This window comes from Ranitomeya variabilis, chromosome 2 (assembly GCF_051348905.1).
Source record: "Ranitomeya variabilis isolate aRanVar5 chromosome 2, aRanVar5.hap1, whole genome shotgun sequence".
Classification (NCBI taxonomy): Eukaryota; Metazoa; Chordata; class Amphibia; order Anura; family Dendrobatidae; genus Ranitomeya; species Ranitomeya variabilis.
Window position 1 is genome coordinate 429658631 of NC_135233.1, and position 23428 is coordinate 429682058.

Below are 23428 nucleotides of genomic sequence, written 5' to 3' on the forward strand. Positions count from 1 at the left end.
ACAGTCCATGCAAAATCTAAAGGTCTTGAAGGAGTGGGAGTAAAAGAAAAATAATTCATTTTGCATGCAAATGTTCCTGTAGTTACCATAATATTCCTACATTACTCTGCTTAATCTTTGCATTGATTAAATGTAATAAAATGAAATTATTTGGGCACCACAGCACCTAGGGTTGATCTTACCATAAGGGGTTGGCCAGTTTTATATTTTTATCCCAAAAAATTGTGACAAACCTGTTCACATATTGTGTCTGGTATTACAGCTTAACCTTAGTCTTTTCAATATTTCTGACCTGCAATACCAAAGGCGACACAGGTGTGGCACTATTTCTGTTAAGAAAGCAGATTTGTAGTCTGTGTTTTTTTTTTTTTGTTGTTTTTTCTATAATTCTTCACACTCCCTTTTAAATGTAATCCACCATTAACTAAACTACTTGGTTATTTCTCTAGGTTCGATATGTCCGATAAAGACTCGTTCTTCGACAGCAAAACAAGAAGTTCAATTGTAAGTGTTAAACACCCCATTGTCCCTCGCTGATCGAGTGTTAATTGCTCTCCAATTAGATTTTTGCACCTTCCATCCTCTGTTAGCATCTACAGTATATATATAGAGAGCGAGCTACCTGGGCTTATAAACACAATAGTTACCAGACTACAGGTTCATTAGGAAGTACAATAGTAATGTACTGTATGTGAATGATGCTGAGTTGCAATACCACATACCACCTGTGGTCAGAGAAGGCGCTGTAATTTTAAAATTTTAGCTAATGGAAGTGATTTCCTCTGGATCTTGATAACTAAAGAGACCATTCAAAAAAGAAAAAAAAAATGACTAGCACCCAGGGCTTGGTTGTATGCCTTGTCTCAACGATTAATTTAGATCCTGAGAGATTGGAAATGGTAGATATAACTTCTGGAAGTATTTAAAGAGGACCTGTCATCAGTTAAAGTGTCAAATTTTTGCTCTTATTTTATTCCCACTGCTCCCTCAAGTATTCTTGTTGTTGTTGTTGTTTTGTTTTTTGTTTTTTTTTTTCAATCCGTTCCACTGCCCCAGAGATGTGAACCTTTTAAATAAAGTTCTAATTTTATGGTCTTTAACACAGGGGGCGTGGCTCACAGCGTAATTATGCAGAGCAGCTTAATGACACGCCCCAGAGGATCTGTGAGCCAGGAACCTTTTATAAAAAATAAAAAAAAAAAAAGATCAAAATTTGCACTAAATATAAGGCCACTATTTCTGAAACCAGAAGGCGGATTTAAAAAAAATAAATAAATAAAATTAATTAAAAAAAAAAAACCTTAATATTCAGAGGAGCAGTGAGAAAAAATAAGAGCAGACTGGGCACTTTTGTCCTGGTGACAGGTCTTCCATAGGGGTACAGAATATGATCACCACACAATGCAGGCTTCTGGTCTACACCAGCCGTGGTCGTTCCTCAGCACGGTCCATTATCCCATCATGTAATGCCTTGTGTCCCCTGTGGATGAGAGGTGGCTATACGGAAGAAGTCATATGCAGATGTATCACCTCAGCACTCCCGGACCTCACTTCTATGTTGGGATGATGGATGATTGTTCTGCATGTTATACGAATTTGATTTTATTTTGATTATTATATTAGTTTTTATTCTATAATTTTTGTATTTTCAAGCCTTAAAGGGGTTGTGCAGCATACACAGCTGCCCTAGCTGACATCCGCCATGGAGAGACGCCTGCTACACACTTAGCGGTGCAGTTTCTAAGGCAAAAATCCAACACTCGGCGAGTATCGCCAATACTCACTGGATGTCAGATGGCGGACTCCTCAGCTGCACCACCCATCACATGGTGGCGTCTTCTACCTAATGTCAGCATAATGCCCCCACAACCCCTTTAAAAGTCTGCAGATTGTGCGCTTAGTGTTCGATCAATGGCACCAGAGACGGATTATTCTCAGCTTTGATACCTTTTCAGTAGACTATTAACCAGGGTTAAAACCAAAGAAATGAGAGGGAGCATTGCATGCGACGTATAGGAGCACGTTCACACTGCGGCCATTTAACGGACAAAAGATAGAAGCAAAGTGAGCAGCTGCCCTGCTCTAAGTAAATAGTAACAGACATATAAATAACATGGGGTACTTGGCAAACACTGATTTTGATCAAAAAAGCATAAAAGCCATCCCACCGTGACAAGGTGTACCCAATCGGGAGGGTACAATCATCTACTATTAAAACCTCAATGTAGATGGGGCAGAGCAGGACCGTAATCAGACACCCGGCCATGGGGGTACCTGTATGACATGCGTCATCTGGGCGCTGCTACTTCATGGTGCATAAAGAGGACCACCAGTACTATAAATGGCAAGAAATGGTTGTGGGACCAGATTTCACCTTGCATTTCCCATATTTAATGTTGTTCTTGTTCTTACAGGTGTATGAAATCTTGAAAAGGACGACCTGTACTAAAGCCAAGTATAGCATGGGTGAGCGCAACGTTTAATTAAACATTTATTTAATGAAGAACAGTGTGTTCATTTAATGAAAGCCAAACGTGTATAATTCCTACCCGACGTAAAGTGGCGTCTATAAAGAAATGCAAACATGGCGTCTGGCTGCTCAAATTAGACCTTTAGCGCAGCGTCGCGTCACCTTTCCATCTACACAAGCAGATGTGAGAAATCCCATAATAGTGGGTTTATGGCAATCGTCAGCTGTTTGCAATGTGGGGGGATCATAGTTACTAAATGTAGGGTTAGGGGTCAGGTTCCACCCAATGTGATAGCCAAACTTTTATTATGACATTTGTTACACTTTATGGAGGCAATAAATACCGGCAATGAGCTGGTGGAGTTCTCCTACAATGTATTATTTAGACCCTCATCCTTCCTGACAAGTCCTATCCACTTTTATTTAGAAAAGTTTTGAGACCGGTAAAATTCTTGACGCCAAAATTGTGGCGCATGGACTTTTCTAAATGTCACCCTGAGACTAGACCGTCTGAAAATGCAACAAATGTATTGCTGTGACTCATTCTGGATGACACACTTTTGGTTGAAGCTACCACTTTTTCACACCTATATTTTGATGCAAATTGACATATTGTAAGTCACATGTAACCCCACCAACTAGTCCAATGAGCAGCAAAAAGTGCCTTAAATACCTGCTGAGAATTTATCAATGTTATCCCAGTTTTCTTGTGTCAGAAATGTGCAGGTTTTCTTTTTTTCTTGCTTTTTGACACCGCCGCTTTTTAAATGTGTTTTGGTTAAGTGCACTCCTATGTGTCAAAGTTTAGTGCGTTTTTCGCCAAGTTCTCGGCACAAACACCTTGGGCCATAGGGAGTATAACAAGTGTGTAAAGAAGCCCAACAGCCCATAGGCCCAATATTATTAATAGTTTAATCCTTGGCCTTCAGCACTTCCAGACTCATTGCTTATACATCCGAGGTCCCATAAGTCTATGTTCCCACAATGTGTTTATACTGTGTATTTTTTTTAATGAATGCATGTAACCTAAATGTTGCAGAAAATCTGCAACATTAAAAACTCCCCAAAAGCTCATTTCTTATAGTCTGTAATTGGAACACCCTGTAAGACTTCAATCTACTGCAGATGATCCTCTCTGCCATGCTGGGTCACTATAGTAGGCCGCCTTGCTGCAGCATTTCTGATAGCCTATATTAAGGAATTGCCGTTTTAGCGATTGCCTAGTCTTTTAAGTCATCACGACAAAGGCTTCTGCCGGTTTCTGTTTTTTTGGTTATGTTCAGCTTGTACACCTTCTGACGTGCCCGTGCATTGATGTGCCCTTACCAGTGAAGGCGTTGGCCCCTCCACCCACACACGAGATGTGTCATCTGGCATTTTTCAATTTCTCCCCTTTATTTTGGACGCAGGCTAGCAGAAGCCATCACTTCAGAGATGCCCCCGGGGCGATGTTTCCTCCTGACACACCTCTAGTTCCAGCCATTAATCCGTGCATTGTAGGCTCCCCGCTCCTGTCATTAGTCACTACAGTACCATATAATAATCTTTTCATCCCTCTGAGAGAGCGGGCAGAGATTAGGCGTCTATTGCCAGTCAGGTTTTTTTTTTTTTTTTCTTCCAGCTTTCGAAGAACACTGCGTCTGCTCAGTCTTGTTTTATGAGCGTGCATGACGTAACGATGTCCAGAGAATGTGCTGTATTCATGGGCTGCACAGTGTTGGTCTCATATCTCCATCATGAAGGTCTCATTCATCACCTCCACTTGTAGGGCCAGGTTTACCCATATAGGATGGCAAAGACTAAATAATAATCCGATTCATGTAATCAGATTCCATCATTTTATGACCTACATATGATATTGCTTGATCCAATCATGCTGATTACTGCGCTGGTAGCAAGTACAAGGTGATGGGAAGGGAATCCTCCTTAGGGGGATATCGCAGATTTGGATTTCTAGGGTGAAAACATTTTGGTCCAAAATGAATTATTCTGCAACTTTAATATACGGAACTTTGTGCTCGAACTTCCTCATCAGTTTCAAGATCTCTGATTGCTGTCAGCAACGTGGAACATTTCTGGCTCATATGAAACATTAAGACCTGCACAGAGAGGACAAGGGAGGATATGCCACAATTGTATACAATTTGGGCAATGTTCCAATCTCCACACTGTTTACTTACAAACTAATTTATCTTTGGGGGTTGTGAAGATTATATACAACTGTAGCAATTGCTCAGCTGACAAATATTGTGCCTTTACAGGGTTTTTTTTTTTTTTTCAGCCTTTGGACTGCAAACAAAAAATTACCCCATTTAATGACTTTAAGCAGAGATTCCAGCCCATAAGGAGAAAATGTGCTGCTGTATAACTGAGTCGGTGCAATTGTCCTTTTTGGGTGAAAAAAAATAAATACATTTTTTTTTATATGTCCAATCCTTTGTTTCCACTAAGACCAGTGGTGCCATAGGCGTCTGCAGAGGATAATCTTTTTCCAAAGAAATATAAGGAAGAATGTATTAAAATCAGTGAAAAGCCAAAGGCGACATTCCACACGGCAACTATTCTTCTTTTTTCTTCTTTGCTTTTCCCCACCCTTCTTCTTCTTCTTTGCCTTTTCCCACCCTTCTTCTTTGCCTTTTCCCACCCTTCTTCTTTGCCTTTCCCCACCCTTCTTCTTTGCCTTTCCCCACCCTTGTTCTTCTTTGCCTTTCCCCACCCTTGTTCTTCTTTGCCTTGCCCCACCCTTGTTCTTCTTTGCCTTGCCCCACCCTTGTTCTTCTTTGCCTTGCCCCACCCTTGTTCTTCTTTGCCTTGCCCCACCCTTGTTCTTCTTTGCCTTGCCCCACCCTTGTTCTTCTTTGCCTTTCCCCACCCTTGTTCTTCTTTGCCTTTCCCCACCCTTGTTCTTCTTTGCCTTGCCCCACCCTTGTTCTTCTTTGCCTTGCCCCACCCTTGTTCTTCTTTGCCTTGCCCCACCCTTGTTCTTCTTTGCCTTGCCCCACCCTTGTTCTTCTTTGCCTTGCCCCACCCTTGTTCTTCTTTGCCTTGCCCCACCCTTGTTCTTCTTTGCCTTGCCCCACCCTTGTTCTTCTTTGCCTTTCCCCACCCTTGTTCTTCTTTGCCTTTCCCCACCCTTGTTCTTCTTTGCCTTTCCCCACCCTTGTTCTTCTTTGCCTTTCCCCACCCTTGTTCTTCTTTGCCTTTCCCCACCCTTCTTCTTCTTTGCCTTTCCCCACCCTTCTTCTTCTTTGCCTTTCCCCACCCTTCTTCTTCTTTGCCTTTCCCCACCCTTCTTCTTCTTTGCCTTTCCCCACCCTTCTTCTTCTTTGCCTTTCCCCACCCTTCTTCTTCTTTGCCTTTCCCCACCCTTCTTCTTCTTTGCCTTTCCCCACCCTTCTTCTTCTTTGCCTTTCCCCACCCTTCTTCTTCTTTGCCTTTCCCCACCCTTCTTCTTCTTTGCCTTTCCCCCACCCTTCTTCTTTTTTTTGCCTTCCCCACCCTTCTTCTATTTTGAATTTCCCCTCCCTTCTTCTTTGCCTTTCCCCTCCCTTCTTCTTCTTTTTTTTCCTTCCCCACCCTTCTTCTTTGCCTTTCTCCACCATTCTTCTTCTTTTTTTACCTTTCCACACAACCTTATTAACTGCCATGTAGAAATACAATGTCTTCCTTTTGCACCAGTTTTGTTGCATTTTCTGAGCAATGAGGCAAATGTATCAAGATTTGAATTCTGGGGGTACAAATTTTGTAAAGCCAGACTTTGTAATTTTCACTGGTGACAATAGTAGATGTGTAGCTGCTATAAATGGCATGCTTGGCGAGTTGCCTGGATCTGTCTGGTGGACACGCATCCCTGGCCAAGTGAATAATATCTCGCCGGTGTTACGGAGCGCAGTGACCCGTTTTAGACAGTTAAATCCTAAGACTCCTTTAGAATAAAATTATGGCAGCTAAACACAGATAATTATACAGCCTGTGACAGGAGGGAGCGTGGCTGCCGGACGTAATGTGCACCTTCGCTAGATAAAATAAACTAAAGGCGGCCCCTTGTACGTATTGTGATATTCTACCCTTCCCAGTATCTCTTATAACTTGCTTTCTTTTCCATAGGAATTACCAGCCTACTTGCTAATGGTGTGTACAGTGCTGCATATCCACAGCATGATGTAAGTATCCTACGGTCTTATGTTTAATGTCCTCTAAGAGTATCTGCTTTATCTATGTATGAGATAAAGGGGTAGTCCAGTGCTTTTGGTGGGCACCCACAGAGTGGAGGTAACAACAAACTTAGGAAGCTGACAGTCCATTGAGGTATGTGGCCAGTTGACCTGAGGGTGACAACCTGGCTTCTCTGAATGTCTCCACGGAGCCAGGTGACCAGAGGGTCCAAATCCCGGCTTCCCTGAACATATCTATGGGTTCAGTGATGGTCAATGGAGCAGATCTGTATTCTACTAGCCTGGGCCGAAGTCCTTTAAGCTGGCACCTTGTAGGATCCAAATCTGTGTCCCTCTTGATGGAGCCATGTTGTCCTGGTAGAGTGTTCCTTATGGCGTCATGGTGTTCTGGCTGTTATTGTTATGGACTGGTGATTTAGGAGCGACATGCGACTAGCTCTGAGCAGGTGGTAACTATACAGACCGCAGTTCCTGATCTTAACACAACACTAGCAGTAGCCGTGGGATGTTCCTGTCACTCCCTGGACACCTCGTCACAGCCGGAGAACTAGCTACCCCTAAAGGTAGAAACAGGAAAGCTATCTTGCCTCAGAGAAAATCCCCAAAGGATAGGACAGCCCCCCACAAATAATGACTGTGAGAGGAGAGGAGATGACATACGTAGTATGAAACAAGATTTAGCAAAGGAGGCCACTTCTAGCTAGATAGATAGTACAGGAAAGAACACTGTGCGGTCAGTAATAAAAACTAGAAAAAGTCCACCGCAGAGAAATGCAAAAGTCTCCACACCTGACTAAAGGTGTGGAGGGCAAAATCTGCTGCCCAGAGCTTCCAGCTTAGCTGAATAGATCCATACTGATAAGCTGGACAAATGAGCAAAACATAGAATGTGCTGAACAATAAAGTCCACAACAAGTTGACTGCAAAAGGACAAGCAAGGACTTATCTTTGCATAACTGGTCAGAGTGTCAGGGAAATCCAAAAGAGCAGTGACTCCAAGCAGGAACAATTGACAACTGGCATTGATTGAGGGATAAGGCCAGACTAAAATAGCCGAGCCAGAAAGACGATCAGTGGAAGCAGCTGCTGATGCTAAATCCAAGAAGCAGCTATACCACTCAAAACCACAGGAGGGAGCCCAAGAGCAGAATTCACAAAAGTGCTACTTACAACCACCGGAGGGAGCCCAAGAGCGGAATTCACAACAGTTATTCTGTCAAGTCACTTTTGAAAAAGAAGCATATAATTCTTCTATAATTCACAACTGTCCTTCAAGCCATCATCCAGAGGTCAAGGGGAAGGTGTGATGAAATTAAGTTGCATTGTTTCAGTATTTAATCAAACTGCTTAGTCTGTACTCCTCTGTTTTGCAGGTCAACAAACTAGTTGGCCTGATACAATGTCTAATCAACATATTAACAAACCTCTACTGTTGAATTACCCTGCGTCCCTGGCATCCAAGTAACACGATATGCTGCAACAAACGTCAACTCGAGTCAACGTTTAAGGCTCATAAGAACAATTGTCTGTGTTTCTTGCCAACCAAAGAAAAACACATTAATTCAAGTCAACTTAAAGATAGTCTATGCCTCCTGGCCTACTGAAAATAGACTTCTTGATAATTAAGATTAAATGCTGTCGTCACATGGGTCTTTCCATCAGCAGGATTTTGCATAAATGTCTGATAGTCTGGGACCCCACCCATCAGAGGAACATGAATGGAAATGGGGCTATGTATATGTATATGTAGCTCTCTCTATTCTGTTTTATGGGAGATTCAAACACTTCTGAGTTGGCACGCTTAGCAATTTTTGCAGCTTTAAAAGAAGACAATAAAGAGAACTGTGCATGTGCATCACCCTCTCCATTCCCAGTGTTGTGAGACGGGGCCACTCTCTCAAGGTGATGGTCCCTGCATCTTTCAGATATGTAATATCCTATCAATGACAGATATTGGAATACCCCTTTAACCACCAAGGTCTATATTTTTGGGGGTCTAATCTGAGGCCAAGACTCTAAGGATTGCTGGTTAGTTTGGATCCCTGTGGATGTTTCCTCTGTATAAACATACAAGACCCCTTCCTGCAGCTGCAGCCCCCAAGGTCAACCCTCAGCGGATAGTCCTAAACTATAAACAAAAGTATTAGATAAAACCATGAGGCTGTCTTAAAGTGTTAGACTGCAATAAAAACATGTCTCTTTTCAATTTTCCAATAATGTCCCTTCCATTGTCTTGTATGGTCGTTGGTTGACTTAAATGCTACAATTCCAGACTTATGTGGTGTCCATTACCACAGTGCTATCGCTTTTACTTGTAAAACTGGAATGTGTCCATTAATTGATGGCAAGCAGAGGTCTTAAAAACTGTGAGGAAGTAAGGCACGAGTTATTTTGGTTCAATTTAGCAGCTGTCTTTTGTGTCAAGGTTTTTCACAATTTTTTTTATTTTTCTTATTGTCGGTCTGAATGTAAAGTCCATAGCAGGAGGAATGCTGTAAAATATTAAGGTTCGGAAGCTGACCAAGGAGCACGTGGAATACGCAGGGGAACACTCGCTATTAAATTATTTACCCGTGGTCCTTCAGAGTAAAATGCACAAGGTGTTGAATAATATGGTTGAGATGTTCATTGAGATCCAGACCATATGAAGCTGACTCGGAAAGAAAATAAGGTTCCTTCTTCCATATTAAAGGGGTATTCCCATCTACAAGATCCTATCCCAATATGTAGTAGGTGTAGCAACAATAATATTAGCAAATGCTTCCAATTAGATAAGTAGTATAGTTCTTCTGATTCACTGTGTCGCTTACCCCATGTGCAGTAGCTTAGGTTTCCATGGTTACCTCCATAGGTTGGTCTAATAGACATTGCAAAGCCACAGTACTGGTGTATATGTGTGTGTATATATGTATGTGTATATATATATATATACACTCACTGGCCACTTTATTAGGTACACCATGCTAGTAACGGGTTGGACCCCCTTTTGCCTTCAGAACTGCCTCAATTCTTCGTGGCATAGATTCAACAAGGTGCTGGAAGCATTCCTCAGAGATTTTGGTCCATATTGACATGATGGCATCACACAGTTGCCGCAGATTTGTCGGCTGCACATCCCAAAGATGCTCCATACAAGGCAGGATGGATCCATGCTTTCATGTTGTTTACGCCAAATTCTGACCCTACCATCCGAATGTCGCAGCAGAAATCGAGACTCATCAGACCAAGCAACGTTTTTCCAATCTTCTACTGTCCAATTTCGATGAGCTTGTACAAATTGTAGCCTCAGTTTCCTGTTCTTAGCTGAAAGGAGTGGTACCCGGTGTGGTCTTTTGCTGCTGTAGCCCATCTGCCTCAAAGTTCGACGCACTGTGCGTTCAGAGATGCTCTTAGGCCTACCTTGGTTGTAACGGGTGGCGATTTGAGTCACTGTTGCCTTTCTATCAGCTCGAACCAGTCTGCCCATTCTCCTCTGACCTCTGGCATCAACAAGGCATTTCCGCCCACAGAACTGCCGCTCACTGGATTTTTTTTCTTTTTCGGACCATTCTCTGTAAACCCTAGAGATGGTTGTGCGTGAAAATCCCAGTAGATCAGCAGTTTCTGAAATACTCAGACCAGCCCTTCTGGCACCAACAACCATGCCACGTTCAAAGGCACTCAAATCACCTTTCTTCCCCATACTGATGCTCGGTTTGAGCTGCAGGAGATTGTCTTGACCATGTCTACATGCCTAAATGCACTGAGTTGCCGCCATGTGATTGGCTGATTAGAAATTAAGTGTTAACAAGAAGTTGGACAGGTGTACCTAATAAAGTGGCCAGTGAGTGTATGTGTGTGTATATGTATATGTGTATATATATATATATATATATATATATATATATATATATATATATATATATATATACATACATATACATATACACACACATACACTCACTGGCCACTTTATTAGGTACACCTGTCCAACTTCTTGTTAACACTTAATTTCTAATCAGCCAATCACATGGCGGCAACTCAGTGCATTTAGGCATGTAGACATGGTCAAGACAATCTCCTGCAGCTCAAACCGAGCATCAGTATGGGGAAGAAAGGTGATTTGAGTGCCTTTGAACGTGGCATGGTTGTTGGTGCCAGAAGGGCTGGTCTGAGTATTTCAGAAACTGCTGATCTACTGGGATTTTCACGCACAACCATCTCTAGGGTTTACAGAGAATGGTCCGAAAAAGAAAAAAAATCCAGTGAGCGGCAGTTCTGTGGGCGGAAATGCCTTGTTGATGCCAGAGGTCAGAGGAGAATGGGCAGACTGGTTCGAGCTGATAGAAAGGCAACAGTGACTCAAATCGCCACCCGTTACAACCAAGGTAGGCCTAAGAGCATCTCTGAACGCACAGTGCGTCGAACTTTGAGGCAGATGGGCTACAGCAGCAAAAGACCACACCGGGTACCACTCCTTTCAGCTAAGAACAGGAAACTGAGGCTACAATTTGTACAAGCTCATCGAAATTGGACAGTAGAAGATTGGAAAAACGTTGCTTGGTCTGATGAGTCTCGATTTCTGCTGCGACATTCGGATGGTAGGGTCAGAATTTGGCGTAAACAACATGAAAGCATGGATCCATCCTGCCTTGTATGGAGCATCTTTGGGATGTGCAGCCGACAAATCTGCGGCAACTGTGTGATGCCATCATGTCAATATGGACCAAAATCTCTGAGGAATGCTTCCAGCACCTTGTTGAATCTATGCCACGAAGAATTGAGGCAGTTCTGAAGGCAAAAGGGGGTCCAACCCGTTACTAGCATGGTGTACCTAATAAAGTGGCCAGTGAGTGTATATGTATATATATATATATATATATATATATATATATATATATATATATATATATATTTATATAATTTGTGGTTGTAACCTTGGATATAAAAGCTACTGCCATGCCCTGCACATGAGGTAAGCGACATAGCTAATCAGAAGAACTATACTACATTTCTAATTGGAGGACTTTGCTAATATTATTGTCACCACACCTACTACGTATTGAGATAGGATCTTGGAGATGGGAATTCCCCTTTAAGTGTCTTCCCTTTTCTTTTTGTATATAACATCCGAGTATATTAAAGGGGATGCCTGGCTTAGAAAATCTATTTTTAAGTACCCCATTCGGAAATTCTAGGCCCCCATTCAGATTCTCTCCTACTATTAGCCATAGGGAGAGCAGCTACAAAGAGTGTTTTGCTCATAAGAACACTGAACACACAATTTTTTTATTATTTATTTATATAGCACCATTAATTCCATGGTGCTGTACATGAGAAGGGGTTACATCAAAATACAAATATCACTTACAGTATCCAAAACTACCGATGACAGACTGATACAGAGGGGAGAGGACCCTGCCCTTGCGGGCTTACATTCTATTATATATGTAATACTTTATCTCACCTGTGGTGGGAGTGTTGGGAAATTGAACACTTACTGCTGGATTCCTTCACCAATCCCTGATGATCGCCTGCAGTCAGTTTATTTATTACATTGCCTCTCGTCAGTGCAGAAGAGGGTGCTGGTGGACTGGGTGATCGCGGTTTGGTGACCACTAGCTGGTGTATGGGGACCAGCTATGCTCCCTTGGAATAGAGTATGTAAATTAACACTTTTTCAGGAGATGAAAGTTTGCTCTCAGGTGTCATCTATTGAAGGTGGGTGCCCTACGTCCGTGTCCAACCCTGTAACGAGCCTTGCCACATGACTTGGATGGCGGTAGGGAGTCGGCTTTATTCCTCCTGGAGGAGAGCTAGTTTGCATGCCTTTTAGGAGAACTGCCTGGTCTTTGTCTCTGAGGGAGAACTGAACCTCTTAGAATGAGTATTTACACCATAGAATAACTTTTTTAGCTATAAGAAAAAAGTTTTTGTTTGTAACTTTAAGGACTTGATGTCAATGCAGCTGCCGTGCAGACATCTGTGAAATACAGCGGCGTGCCTCTTGAGATGGTTTATACTCTGATGTGTGGGTTTCTTATTTGTAATGGCTCAGATCCAACTGGTTTGGCAAACTTTTCTTGTGACGTAGAGCAAAGCAAGACCTATTTTTGGGCACTTTCCTTTTTCATGACTCAACTATATAAAAATCTATTCCATCTTGAAGTCTTGCTGTCAACAAAGCAGGCATCCCAAAGGAACCCATTATAAGTCAGTTACATTCTTTGGGATCCTTTTTGAAAACTGGATCATTTATGGCTGCGTTGCCCAGTAAAAATGGTGGCCATGATGGTATTATAAAACTAGAGCGGGCGAGTCAGCTCACCATTGTCAATGCAGCTGTATTCCTGGGAATGGAATGATCGCACGTGGCCGTCCTTGCCCAGGCTGCAATTGCTCAATTTTGAAGAGAAGACGTCCTCCAGCAATGTGCAGGTAAATATAAAACTTCAGATGTATTAGATAATTAAAAAAAAAAAAAACAGAATAAAACCAGCGTAAAGTGAAGCATAGATTCTGGCTTAACCTACAGGTTTCGCCATGATGCCTTAGTCAGGGTACCATACCGAAACGCGTAGGTTAAGCCGGAATCTATGCTTCACTTTACGCTGGTTTTATTCTGTTTTTTTTTAATTATCTAATAAATCTGAAGTTTTATATTCACCTGCACATCACTGGAGGACTTCTTGTTCTCTTCAAAATTGCATGCTGGTATTGTTGCCATATAATTCGTCCCATGTCTACTGCCGTGTCCATCGCTTACACTAGTTATCTTCTGCTTACAGGGAGACTATGAGAATGATGCTGAACCCAATGACCGGAAGGTGAGAACTTCTTATGATTTGTCGTCTAGTTTGGTTATGAATCCTATTTTGTAGGGAAATGATCAGTGTCTTATCCTGTGTTCCTTTGCTCCCCTCTTTTGGGAAATGATCAGTGTCTAAGGCAGTTGTGGGCAAGCAGTGGCCCACCAGGCTGAAGGCAGCAGTTTGGTCCTTATCCTGCGTTCCTTTGCTCCCCTCTTTTTCCCATGTACCATACAGGGTGTTGCTTTTAGAAAGATGGTCACAGATAAGTGGTCCTTCTCTATTATAGGGGACAGGAAATAAAAAAAATAGTAATTGCAAAATCAACTATACGGTGTGCAGAGGGTATCAGTGGCATCTCTGTACTGGTACAGAGAGATACTCAAAGTCCCCTCTGGCACATAGACCCCAATATTATAAATTGCAGACGGGCACCTGATTATGGATTCTGCATTATGGCCTTTGAATTAAGCCGCTGATTTTAATGAAGCGCGATCATGTAGCCATGTGTCGCCAGGACAAAATAGAATAGGGAATGCAATGTATAGACTTTTAGTGGATTTATTATATTTTCTGGGACCACCACTAGAAAATGACAATGTGGCAGCCTGTAAATGTTTTGTAGCATCAGTTTCTATATATCGAGTTCTGCTTATTTCTTCATCTGCTACACAAGCTTTACTAACCTCCCCATTATGTAAGTAAAGCAACCGGAGGATGGGGGCTGGGAAAATGGATGTGTACAGTAATATAGGGGGCACTCGATCAACGTCTCGGCCATCATCTCTAAGTAGGGTCCTGTCGAGGATAACAATCTCCATCCGGCGTTGAGTTCCTGCCTCCGAGCCACAATCTCTATCATCGGTATAGATACACAGTGTGCGTGCTGCGCTCGACACTTGTTTTGGTCCGTGCCATGGGGCTGGTGTGGGGGTGAGAAGATTGATGGGAAAATTAAACATTGATGCCTTTGTGCTAATTAAAGGGGAGTTCCTTGGCTTATTCCGTCAGGGAACCAACAGGAGATTTCTTAGCAGATGTGCTTCATTGTTTCATACTGGCCAAAATCCACAAAGCTGATCACCCTGAACCGGCACAGCGAGCACCTTATTTGTATGGGAATTACTGCATGTGCTCAGTGTCCATACTCTCCGTACCTGTTATTCCAGGTAACTATTGAGACTAATCTGTCCTGCCCTATGTGAACATGAGAAATAACCCTATTTCAGTCCATTATATGACTTGTATCCTGCCTTTTTTTCACCAGTTTGCTAATTTTCAGTTGTCTCTGAGCTGGTAGGTGGAAACTAGCTGCTATGATGTCTCTCATAAAATCCCCCACAGGCATGACAGACTCCTGCTCCCCTGTCCCTACTGTATGTAGCACTTGTTCAGAAGCAGCAGCAGTACTGAGCAGTGAAGCTGTGAGTCCAGTACTAGGGTGAGAGAAACTCTCTGCCCTGTCTGCTGTAGGACAATAGATCACTAAGATAAGGGTCAGGAATTCAGATGGACACCAGCCAAAGATTAAACTGATCAATGGGAGATTAACCCTATGTTTCCAGCTGGATTCCTGCCATATTGTTTCATGAATGTGCTGATTAAAAAAATCGATATTTCGTATCTTATTTAATCATTTCTATGTTTATTGTTCCTTTTAATGTACTGAACTCCTCATGTGGAGCTAGAACTTGTCTGTCATGGACATAGCTGGCATCGTGACAAGGGAAATTAGCAACTGGCATTCCCAGGGCAAGATTTTCCCACTATGTTGGCAGGTTTTATTATTTATCCATCTCGCAGAATTGACTGCATTTGTGGCTAAACTTCTCTTCTTTGTCCTCTCTGCAACAGAGGGCTTATTTGACCCCTCTAGAACCAGGGCCAGGGGGTTAACATGGAATTTCCTATGTTTCTTTTGCAACATTTATCCCTTTATTTCACTTAATCTTTCAGCTTTTGTGCGACGAATGGGCCAGTTACGGTGTTTTTTACAAGTATCAACCTATAGACCTGGTCCGGTAAGTTACTCCTCATCTGTTGAGTTACTACAACTCCCATCATCAAAGGTTGGGGATGTCTGATCTATAGAGCATTGGAACGTTACAGTTGTCTTCTCCTTTGTGTTCTGATCTCTTCCCAGGAAATATTTCGGGGAGAAGATTGCCCTGTACTTCGCTTGGCTCGGAGTTTACACCCAGATGCTTATTCCAGCATCCATCGTGGGGATCATTGTGTTTCTTTATGGATGTGCAACTGTTGATCAGGACATCCCAAGGTACCTCCAGCTCCTGACGGTCTCTTTTGCAAACATGTCTGTACTACATGGAGGTCTTAAAAAAAAAAAAAAATACGCACACGCACTTACAGTACAGACCAAAAGTTTGGACACACCTTCTCATTTAAAGATTTTTCTGTATTTTCATGACTATGAAAATTATAAATTCACACTGAAGGCATCAAAACTATGAATTAACACATGTGGAATTATATACTTAACAAAAAAGTGTGAAACAACTGAAATTATGTCTTATATTCTAGGTTCTTCAAAGTAGCCACCTTTTGCTTTGACTGTTTTGCACACTCTTGGCATTCTCTTGATGAACTTCAAGAGCTAGTCACCGGGAATGGTTTTCAATTCACAGGTGTGCCCTGTCAGGTTTAAAAAGTGGGATTTCTTGCCTTATAAATGGTGTTGGGACCATCAGTTGTGTTGTGCAGAAGTCTGGTGGATACACAGCTGATAGTCCTACTGAGTAGACTGTTAGAATTTGTATTATGGCAAGAAAAAAAGCAGCTAAGTAAAGAAAAATGAGTGGCCATCATTACTTTAAGAAATGAAGGTCCGTCAGTACGAAAAATTGGGCAAACTTTGAAAGTGTCCCCAAGTGCAGTTGCAAAAACCATCAAGCGCTACAAAGAAACTGGCTCACATGAGGACCGCCCCAGGAAAGGAAGACCAAGAGTCACCTCTGCTTCTGAGGATGTTTATCCGAGTCACCAGCCACAGAAATCGCAGGTTAACAGCAGCTCAGATTAGAGACCAGGTCAATGCCACACAGAGTTCTAGCAGCAGACACCTCTCTACAACAACTGTTAAGAGGAGACTTTGTGCAGCAGGCCTTCATGGTAAAATAGCTGCTAGGAAACCACTGCTAAGGACAGGCAACAAGCAGAAGAGACTTGTTTGGGCTAAAGAACACAAGAAATGGACATTAGACCAGTGGAAATCTGTGCTTTGGTCTGATGAGTCCAAATTTGAGATCTTTGGTTCCAACCACCGTGTCTTTGTGCGACGCAGAAAAGGTGAACGGATGGACTCTACATGCCTGGTTCCCACCGTGATGCATGGAGGAGGAGGTGTGATGGTGTGGGGGTGCTTTGCTGGTGACACTGTTGGGGATTTATTCAAAATTGAAGGCATACTGAACCAGCATGGCTACCACAGCATCTTGCAGCGGAATGCTATTCCATCCGGTTTGCGTTTAGTTGGACCATCATTTATTTTTGAACAGGACAATAACCCCAAACACACCTCAAGGCTGTGTAAGGGCTATTTGACCAAGAAGGAGAGTGATGGGGTGTTACGCCAGATGACCTGGCCTCCAGTCACCAGACTTGAACCCAATCGAGATGGTTTGGGGTGAGCTGGACCGCAGAGTGAAGGCGAAAGGGCCAACAAGTGCTAAGCATCTCTGGGAACTCCTTCAAGATTGTTGGAAGACCATTCCCGGTGACTACCTCTTGAATCTCATCAAGAGAATGCCAAGAGTGTGCAAAACAAAAACAGTCATCAAAGCAAAAGGTGGCTACTTTGAAGAACCTAGAATGTAGGACATAATTTCAGTTGTTTCACACTTTTTTAAGTATATAATTCCACATGTGTTAATTCATAGTTTTGATGCCTTCAGTGTGAATTTATAATTTTCATAGTCGTGAAAATACAGAAAAATCTTTAACTGAGAAGGTGTGTCCAAACTCTTGGTCTGTACTGTCTGTGTATGTATATATCTATATCTATCTATACAATAGCAAAAAAGTGAGAGCAGCACAGAAAAGAAAAACAAAAATCAGGGTGCAGGGCCCCTCAGGCATGTACCAAACCTTGTCATAGAAGTCCAAAAATCAGAGGCAGCACACCATTCTGGATAAAGTTATGAAGGTATTTAAATTTAATAGCCCATAATGGCAACGTTTCGGCCCGTGGAGAGCCTTTCTCAAGCCTTGAGAAAGGCTCTCCACGGGCCGAAACGTTGCCATATCTATATTAAAAATTCACTCTAGAGCCTCTTCCTAAACTAATAGTGTGGAATATCAATCTTTACAAAATTTACAGGGGTTGCCGCCCCATAAACCTATTTAATCCCTTTGACAAGATAGGTGGTAAATACATGATCATTGGGATGGGGGCTGACTGCTGGGACCCCCACGGATCAAGAGAACACGAGTCCTGAAGTCCCCTGTGTGACTGGATTTGTAGTGAGCATGTGCGACCATCCCCCTCACACACACAGTGGACTTTGAAATTGAAGTTTTTCTAATTAAAGGGAATCTGTCTGCAATATGTTACCTCCCCATATTGGTTATAATGAATGTAGCTCTTTCAAAGCCAAATCCAGCAATACCTGTACATGGCTGGTCCGTTCCTCCGTTATTGAGAAATAAAGTTTGAATTTATATACAAATGGCTATGGTTGATCTGAAGCCTCCGTCACTCCAGCTCTATTCCCTACCCAGCACTGTCAACGGCAGCTGATTTTGATTTTAATTAGCACCATGTAATTTGCTCCTACTGAGGAATTGAACACTTGCTGCCAATCGCTGGGGGTCCCGGACAAACTGTGCTAAACTTATTTTTTTTTTATAGACCCCCTCCACGGCGAGGCAGTGCCTCCGGTATTTAATGATGATACCATAAAGGAGCCCATTTCCAACTTTAGAAAGTCTTACTTTATTCCTGCCAACCTCTGATAATGCTTACAAGACACTGAACGTGGATGGGAAGACATAAATCTGACACAGGCGCCAAAAGAAATTAAGGCAAGGAGAACCTAACAGGGATGCTCCGAGGGCAAACATCCAGCCCGGCGGAGAAAGTTATACACACAAAGCTAACGGCCCAGGCAGGAGCCGCGCTCTCCAAATAATGATAAACTCATAAAATGAGGATGGCAGGACGTGGGCTTTATAGTGAAGAACGTGTAGTCCCAGCCAGGAGAAATAGCAAAGGGGAGGCACGTAACTGTTGAAAAATATTCTAAGCTCCCTTAAAGGGGATGTTCAGTCACCAATTTTACCAGGGAAACCATGGTTAGGCATGGCAAAATGTTGCATATGTTGGTGGCCACCACTTGAACATTTCTGTCTGAAAGAGATTTAGTGCTTCCTAGAGAGGGGTCATTAGCGGGGCCTGAATGAACAGTCTATATGACCATTAAAGTCCTATAGCAGGGGTTATTTTTTAACTCTTTAATGACAACTAAATTAGTTTTTACAGCAGCCTTATGCCACAGCACCATTTTTACAGAGCTGTGGCACAAGTGTCGCAGGATGGGTGGAGTGGGTGCTCCGCTGTCGACTGCAGCCAAAAACTCCTACTCAAATGGCCAGGATTAGTGAGCTCCAATCCTGGACAAGTAACCCCTCGGACATTGCGGTCTCTAAAAAAACGCAACATCAAAGGGCTCCATTCACTATTGCATTTGCACCTTTTTTGTTTTGCTAGTGTTTGGTGGTTCTTTTTGCCTGTTTCTTTCACTTTTGGGCTTTTTCTTTTAATTTTGTATTTTTTGTGTGTTCGTCTCTAACTATTTTTTTTTGTTTGTCATTCTGGCTGTGATTTGGGAAATCCAGATTTTTTCGGCTAATTCATCAATTGTGACTTTTTAAAAGTGGCAATGTTTTTGTCTACATGTACTCCAGTCCCCACCCTGGTGTGAATTTATGATATTAAACTTTTGAGCACATTTTGCAACATTTTATCAGACACCTTTTTTCTCTTTTTTTTTTTTTGCTCTAAGTTGCCAAAAAAATAAGTAAATAAATAAATGAAAGACAAAAGTGCATTTTTTTTTTATTTGTTATTATTAAAACACTTTAACCACGTGCATCATGAAGAATTTGGGGCAAAACCATCAACGCCACAAAAAAGCACATAATTAGTAACTTTTTAATGACACAGTAAGCATTCTAAAAGTGATGAAACTTGGCAATAAACTCTCTGAACCTACAATTCAATGAACTCTAAATGTTGAATTCCCTTTTAATTATCTCCTATATCATCCTACATATAGCAGGATCCATGTGTTTATAATAATCGCATTCTGCATTAACCCTCACCTGGGGCCCCTAATCCTTCTATATACAATGTATGTTCTAAGTTTCCATCTTCATCCATCTTTTCCCAGCATAGAGATGTGCGACCACCGGAACAATATTACCATGTGCCCGTTATGTGACAAGACCTGCACCTACTGGAAGATCAGCTCTGCCTGTGCCACAGCCCGCGCCAGTCATCTCTTCGACAACCCGGCCACAGTCTTCTTCTCAGTCTTTATGGCTTTATGGGGTAAGGAGAATATTTTTTTCAATATAATTGGGTGGCCTTTTTGTGTGTGTGTGTTTTTGTTCCTCTGATTTCAACAAGACCTTATAATACTGGAGCAGTTTTCGATAGCAGCCTGGAAAATGACGATGATCGTGTCCTACTCACAAAGGTGCATACTTGATAAAGCAAGTACCAATCGGACGTTTTCCAAACTACCAGGATAGAAAAAAAGAAAAGGTTGCCACCTCTAGGGGGAGCTCATCGCATACACTCCTATAATTGATTTCAATGCATAAACTGTATGCAGTAAGCTCCCCCTAGTGGCGACAGAATTGTATTGTTTTGTCTATACAGTAAATTTTGGTGCTCGGTAGCAAAAAAAAAGTTTCCAACCCCTATAAAGATTATATTGATTGGTGCAGGAGTTTGTAAAAAATATTTATTTTGAGCCTTGCTTGTTATCCTCCTCTATAAGGCAGATGTCCTTTTTTAGTTGCAGACCCCAGATGATAATACTGCATGGCCCTCGTGGATGTACCAGACCTGTTTTTGAGGATTGTATAATTTTGGCACAAGGTCTAGTATTAACTAAGTATCAGGGGTGAAAGTTTTTTTTTTTTTTTTTTTTTTTTTTATCTGAGAAAGCGTCCCAGCTGCAGGAAGATTTCCGGTCTTCATATGTTTCTCATGTTCCAAAATCAGTGCCGAGGGAATCTCCCCTCCTCGCTCGTCCTCCTGTATCCCTCAAGGATTCTTACTTCTTTTCTTATTTTGGCATCCTAAGAGATATTTATATTCTGTATTTTTGTTTTATTTAAGCTGAATATGTGATATGAGGATGAAAAAGGCACATCTGTTAGCATTTAGTTCCCAGTGTCCCCCGAGATCATGTACTCTCTATGGAGTTGCCTCTATAACAATTAGTGTTTGCCATATGCTAAAGAGCCTTTTCCAGCCAGATCTGAGAACTACTACAGCATGACATCGAGGATTGGTTGAGTGTGTGCGTATAATATGTATTATATATTATATTATCAGTCATTTTTAGGACAAAAGCAGTGGAAGAAGACCACTAAGTGTTATTAAATGGTACCTATCATGTCCCAAAACTCAAAATATAGGGTTAATCTGAAGGTAAATGCCTGATTGCCTGTCTTACTAGATCGGCAGCTGCAGGGAGAAAGTGAACTTGCATCTTGCCTGCAGCCGCTTGCTGACAGTCATTAAGGCAGTATAGAGAGCGGTTACAGTCACCGTCCTCTATGCAGGGATTGCACTGTAATACTGCCAATGGAAGTGCTGGGCAGTGAATACAGACAAGCTCACCTTAAAGTAAGGGGTGATGGAGAACTAAGTGGGAGAGGGATCTGGGCCCAATGGAGAATGAAACTTGGGAGTCGGTGCTGGAGTGGGTTCCACGGCTGTCTCTGAGCGAACCGTATAGGCTGTCACAGCTTTATGTAATACACAGAGTTTACAAATCTCCGAAGGTGTTATATAAGGCAGGCTTGCGTGATGATTCTGAGTGCCCGAGGTGTAAATCTACAGATGCTGATATATTTCATATGATGTGGACGTGTCCAAGACTGGCTGCTTTTTGGTTGGTAGTTTTGAGTGGAAGGAGCATACAGATGCACGGTGCCAAGGGACCCAATGGTGTGCTTGTTGGGGTGCATGGATGAGATTGGAGTGGATAACAACCTGAAGACAGCTATTGCCAGATTGCTGTATATGGCCCGGAAGGTAATAGCGCGAAATTGGATTAAGGACAAGCTGCCTTCAAGAAGAGAATTCCTCCAATATGTGAAGCAGGGCCTGAAACTGGAAAAGGGGTTTTATCAGAAAAGAGGGAAAATTTAAATGTTCGATAAACTGTGGTCTCCGTGGCTTGCCATGGGATAGGTTTGTTATAGAGACCGGGTGAATCAAGACCCTGAATTGGTGAAAACATAACACGTGGCCTATGGTCCTAACTGAGGGGATAGTTATCCTATAGATTTGAGTGTGGAGCTATTAAACAAAGTGGGCTGTCTTATTGGGGGGGGGGCAGGATAAGTTGGGATTGCGGGGTTCGTTTGGGGGGAAAACTTTGTACTGAAAACAAGAATGTAACATGTTACGGTTACAGCTCCTGGAGCGGCCCCCAAACGCAGGGCAGCGGGGTACTCGGTACCGGGTCTCTCGGTTCTGGGGATGTCACGGTGGCCTGACCCGGTCCGTGGCCCTGCTAAGGGGCGCCCAATTAAAGATGTAGGTGACGGTTTGTCAAGTGTTCGTGACACCACCTGTGGTATTCGGTCAGGGTGACCGACGCTGCTAGGGGTCCGCTGGGGTGATGGAATGGCAGCTAGATGTTGTAACTTCCCACAGGTTAAGTATGTCCCCAGGGCTTCCCTTGATGAGTAGACGGTAATGGTGTAGGTCGCAGTAAATGACGAGGACACAGGATTGCAGTCTCTTTACCTCTTTACTGAAGGCTTCGGCATCCGCAATCCAGAGCACTGCTAACAGGGCTGGCTGAGACCGGCCGGTCCGAAGGCACATCCAGAGTTCCCTTTGCAGGTGGAAATCAGTAGCCTTCCTACTAGCGCCTGTGTGTTGTAGTACCTCCCTGCTGAGCACCACGGGATAGTCCTCACAACTGTCGTGTATGTTTCTGTTCTTTCTCTCCGTCCCCCAGATGGTTTGGATAGGACACACCCCTATGACGGGTTAGGCCTGGAGTTATTTTATAGGGACCCTAGAGACGCCCCTCTCCCACAATTGCCTCCGTTGTCTTCATTAGGTGTAAAAGGTGAGACAGCCAACCTAGAGTTAACTGCCCTGCCATTGGTTCGAAGTAATGCGTAGAGTCTATTACTTCCTCGGCGTTCCGGCCGCCGGCTACGCGCCTCAGAAGGATGTTGACGATCTCGGGGCACGACTCCTCCTGGTTCTATCTCCTTTGTGCTGTGATCTCGTTTCTCACTTCTCCACAATATACTTTGCTTTGTGTCCTTTCTTAAGATGCCGCCGCAATGAGGTGCAGGCGCAGCTCCGTAACGATCTGTCCTGTGCTAGGCCTCTGCCAGGATCCCACCCCTGACAGGGACCCCCCTGAATCTTCCCAAGTAACGCTCTCCTCTCACTAGATGTTACCTGGGCAAAACCCAGTCAGCTTCTCTCTAACCTCCTATCCAACCCCCAGTTTTACCAGATTGTGAGGAGTGGCCTAATACATAGAGCCTTTTGCTCCCCCTGGTGGCCAGAGTGTGAAGTGTAGTGTGTGACTGTGAATACCTGGTCAGGTGAACTCTTTTAGTGCCATCAGACGTACCATCACTCCCCTTAGCGGCAGAGCGACGTTACTGCAACGACCAGGACTCTGGGGCGCTGCACTCCCATGAAAGCGAGCGGCTGCAGAGAAGAAATTGTCATTTTCTCTCTGTAGCCGCTGCTCCAGTAAGAG

At 43.0% G+C, this 23428-nt stretch overlaps 1 protein-coding gene across 4 annotated transcripts in view; it reads left to right on the forward strand.

Moving 5' to 3' along the window:
- Nucleotides 1-23428, forward strand: part of ANO1 (anoctamin 1) — a 202908-nt gene that overhangs the window by 153225 nt on the left and 26255 nt on the right. For all 4 annotated transcript variants that reach the window (XM_077286964.1, XM_077286965.1, XM_077286966.1 and 1 more), the window contains 7 exons: nt 450-504; nt 2415-2466; nt 6578-6633; nt 13413-13451; nt 15390-15454; nt 15577-15711; nt 19841-20001. In XM_077286964.1, the coding sequence (XP_077143079.1) occupies nt 450-504; nt 2415-2466; nt 6578-6633; nt 13413-13451; nt 15390-15454; nt 15577-15711; nt 19841-20001 (563 nt within the window). The remainder of the gene's footprint in view (nt 1-449; nt 505-2414; nt 2467-6577; nt 6634-13412; nt 13452-15389; nt 15455-15576; nt 15712-19840; nt 20002-23428) is intronic.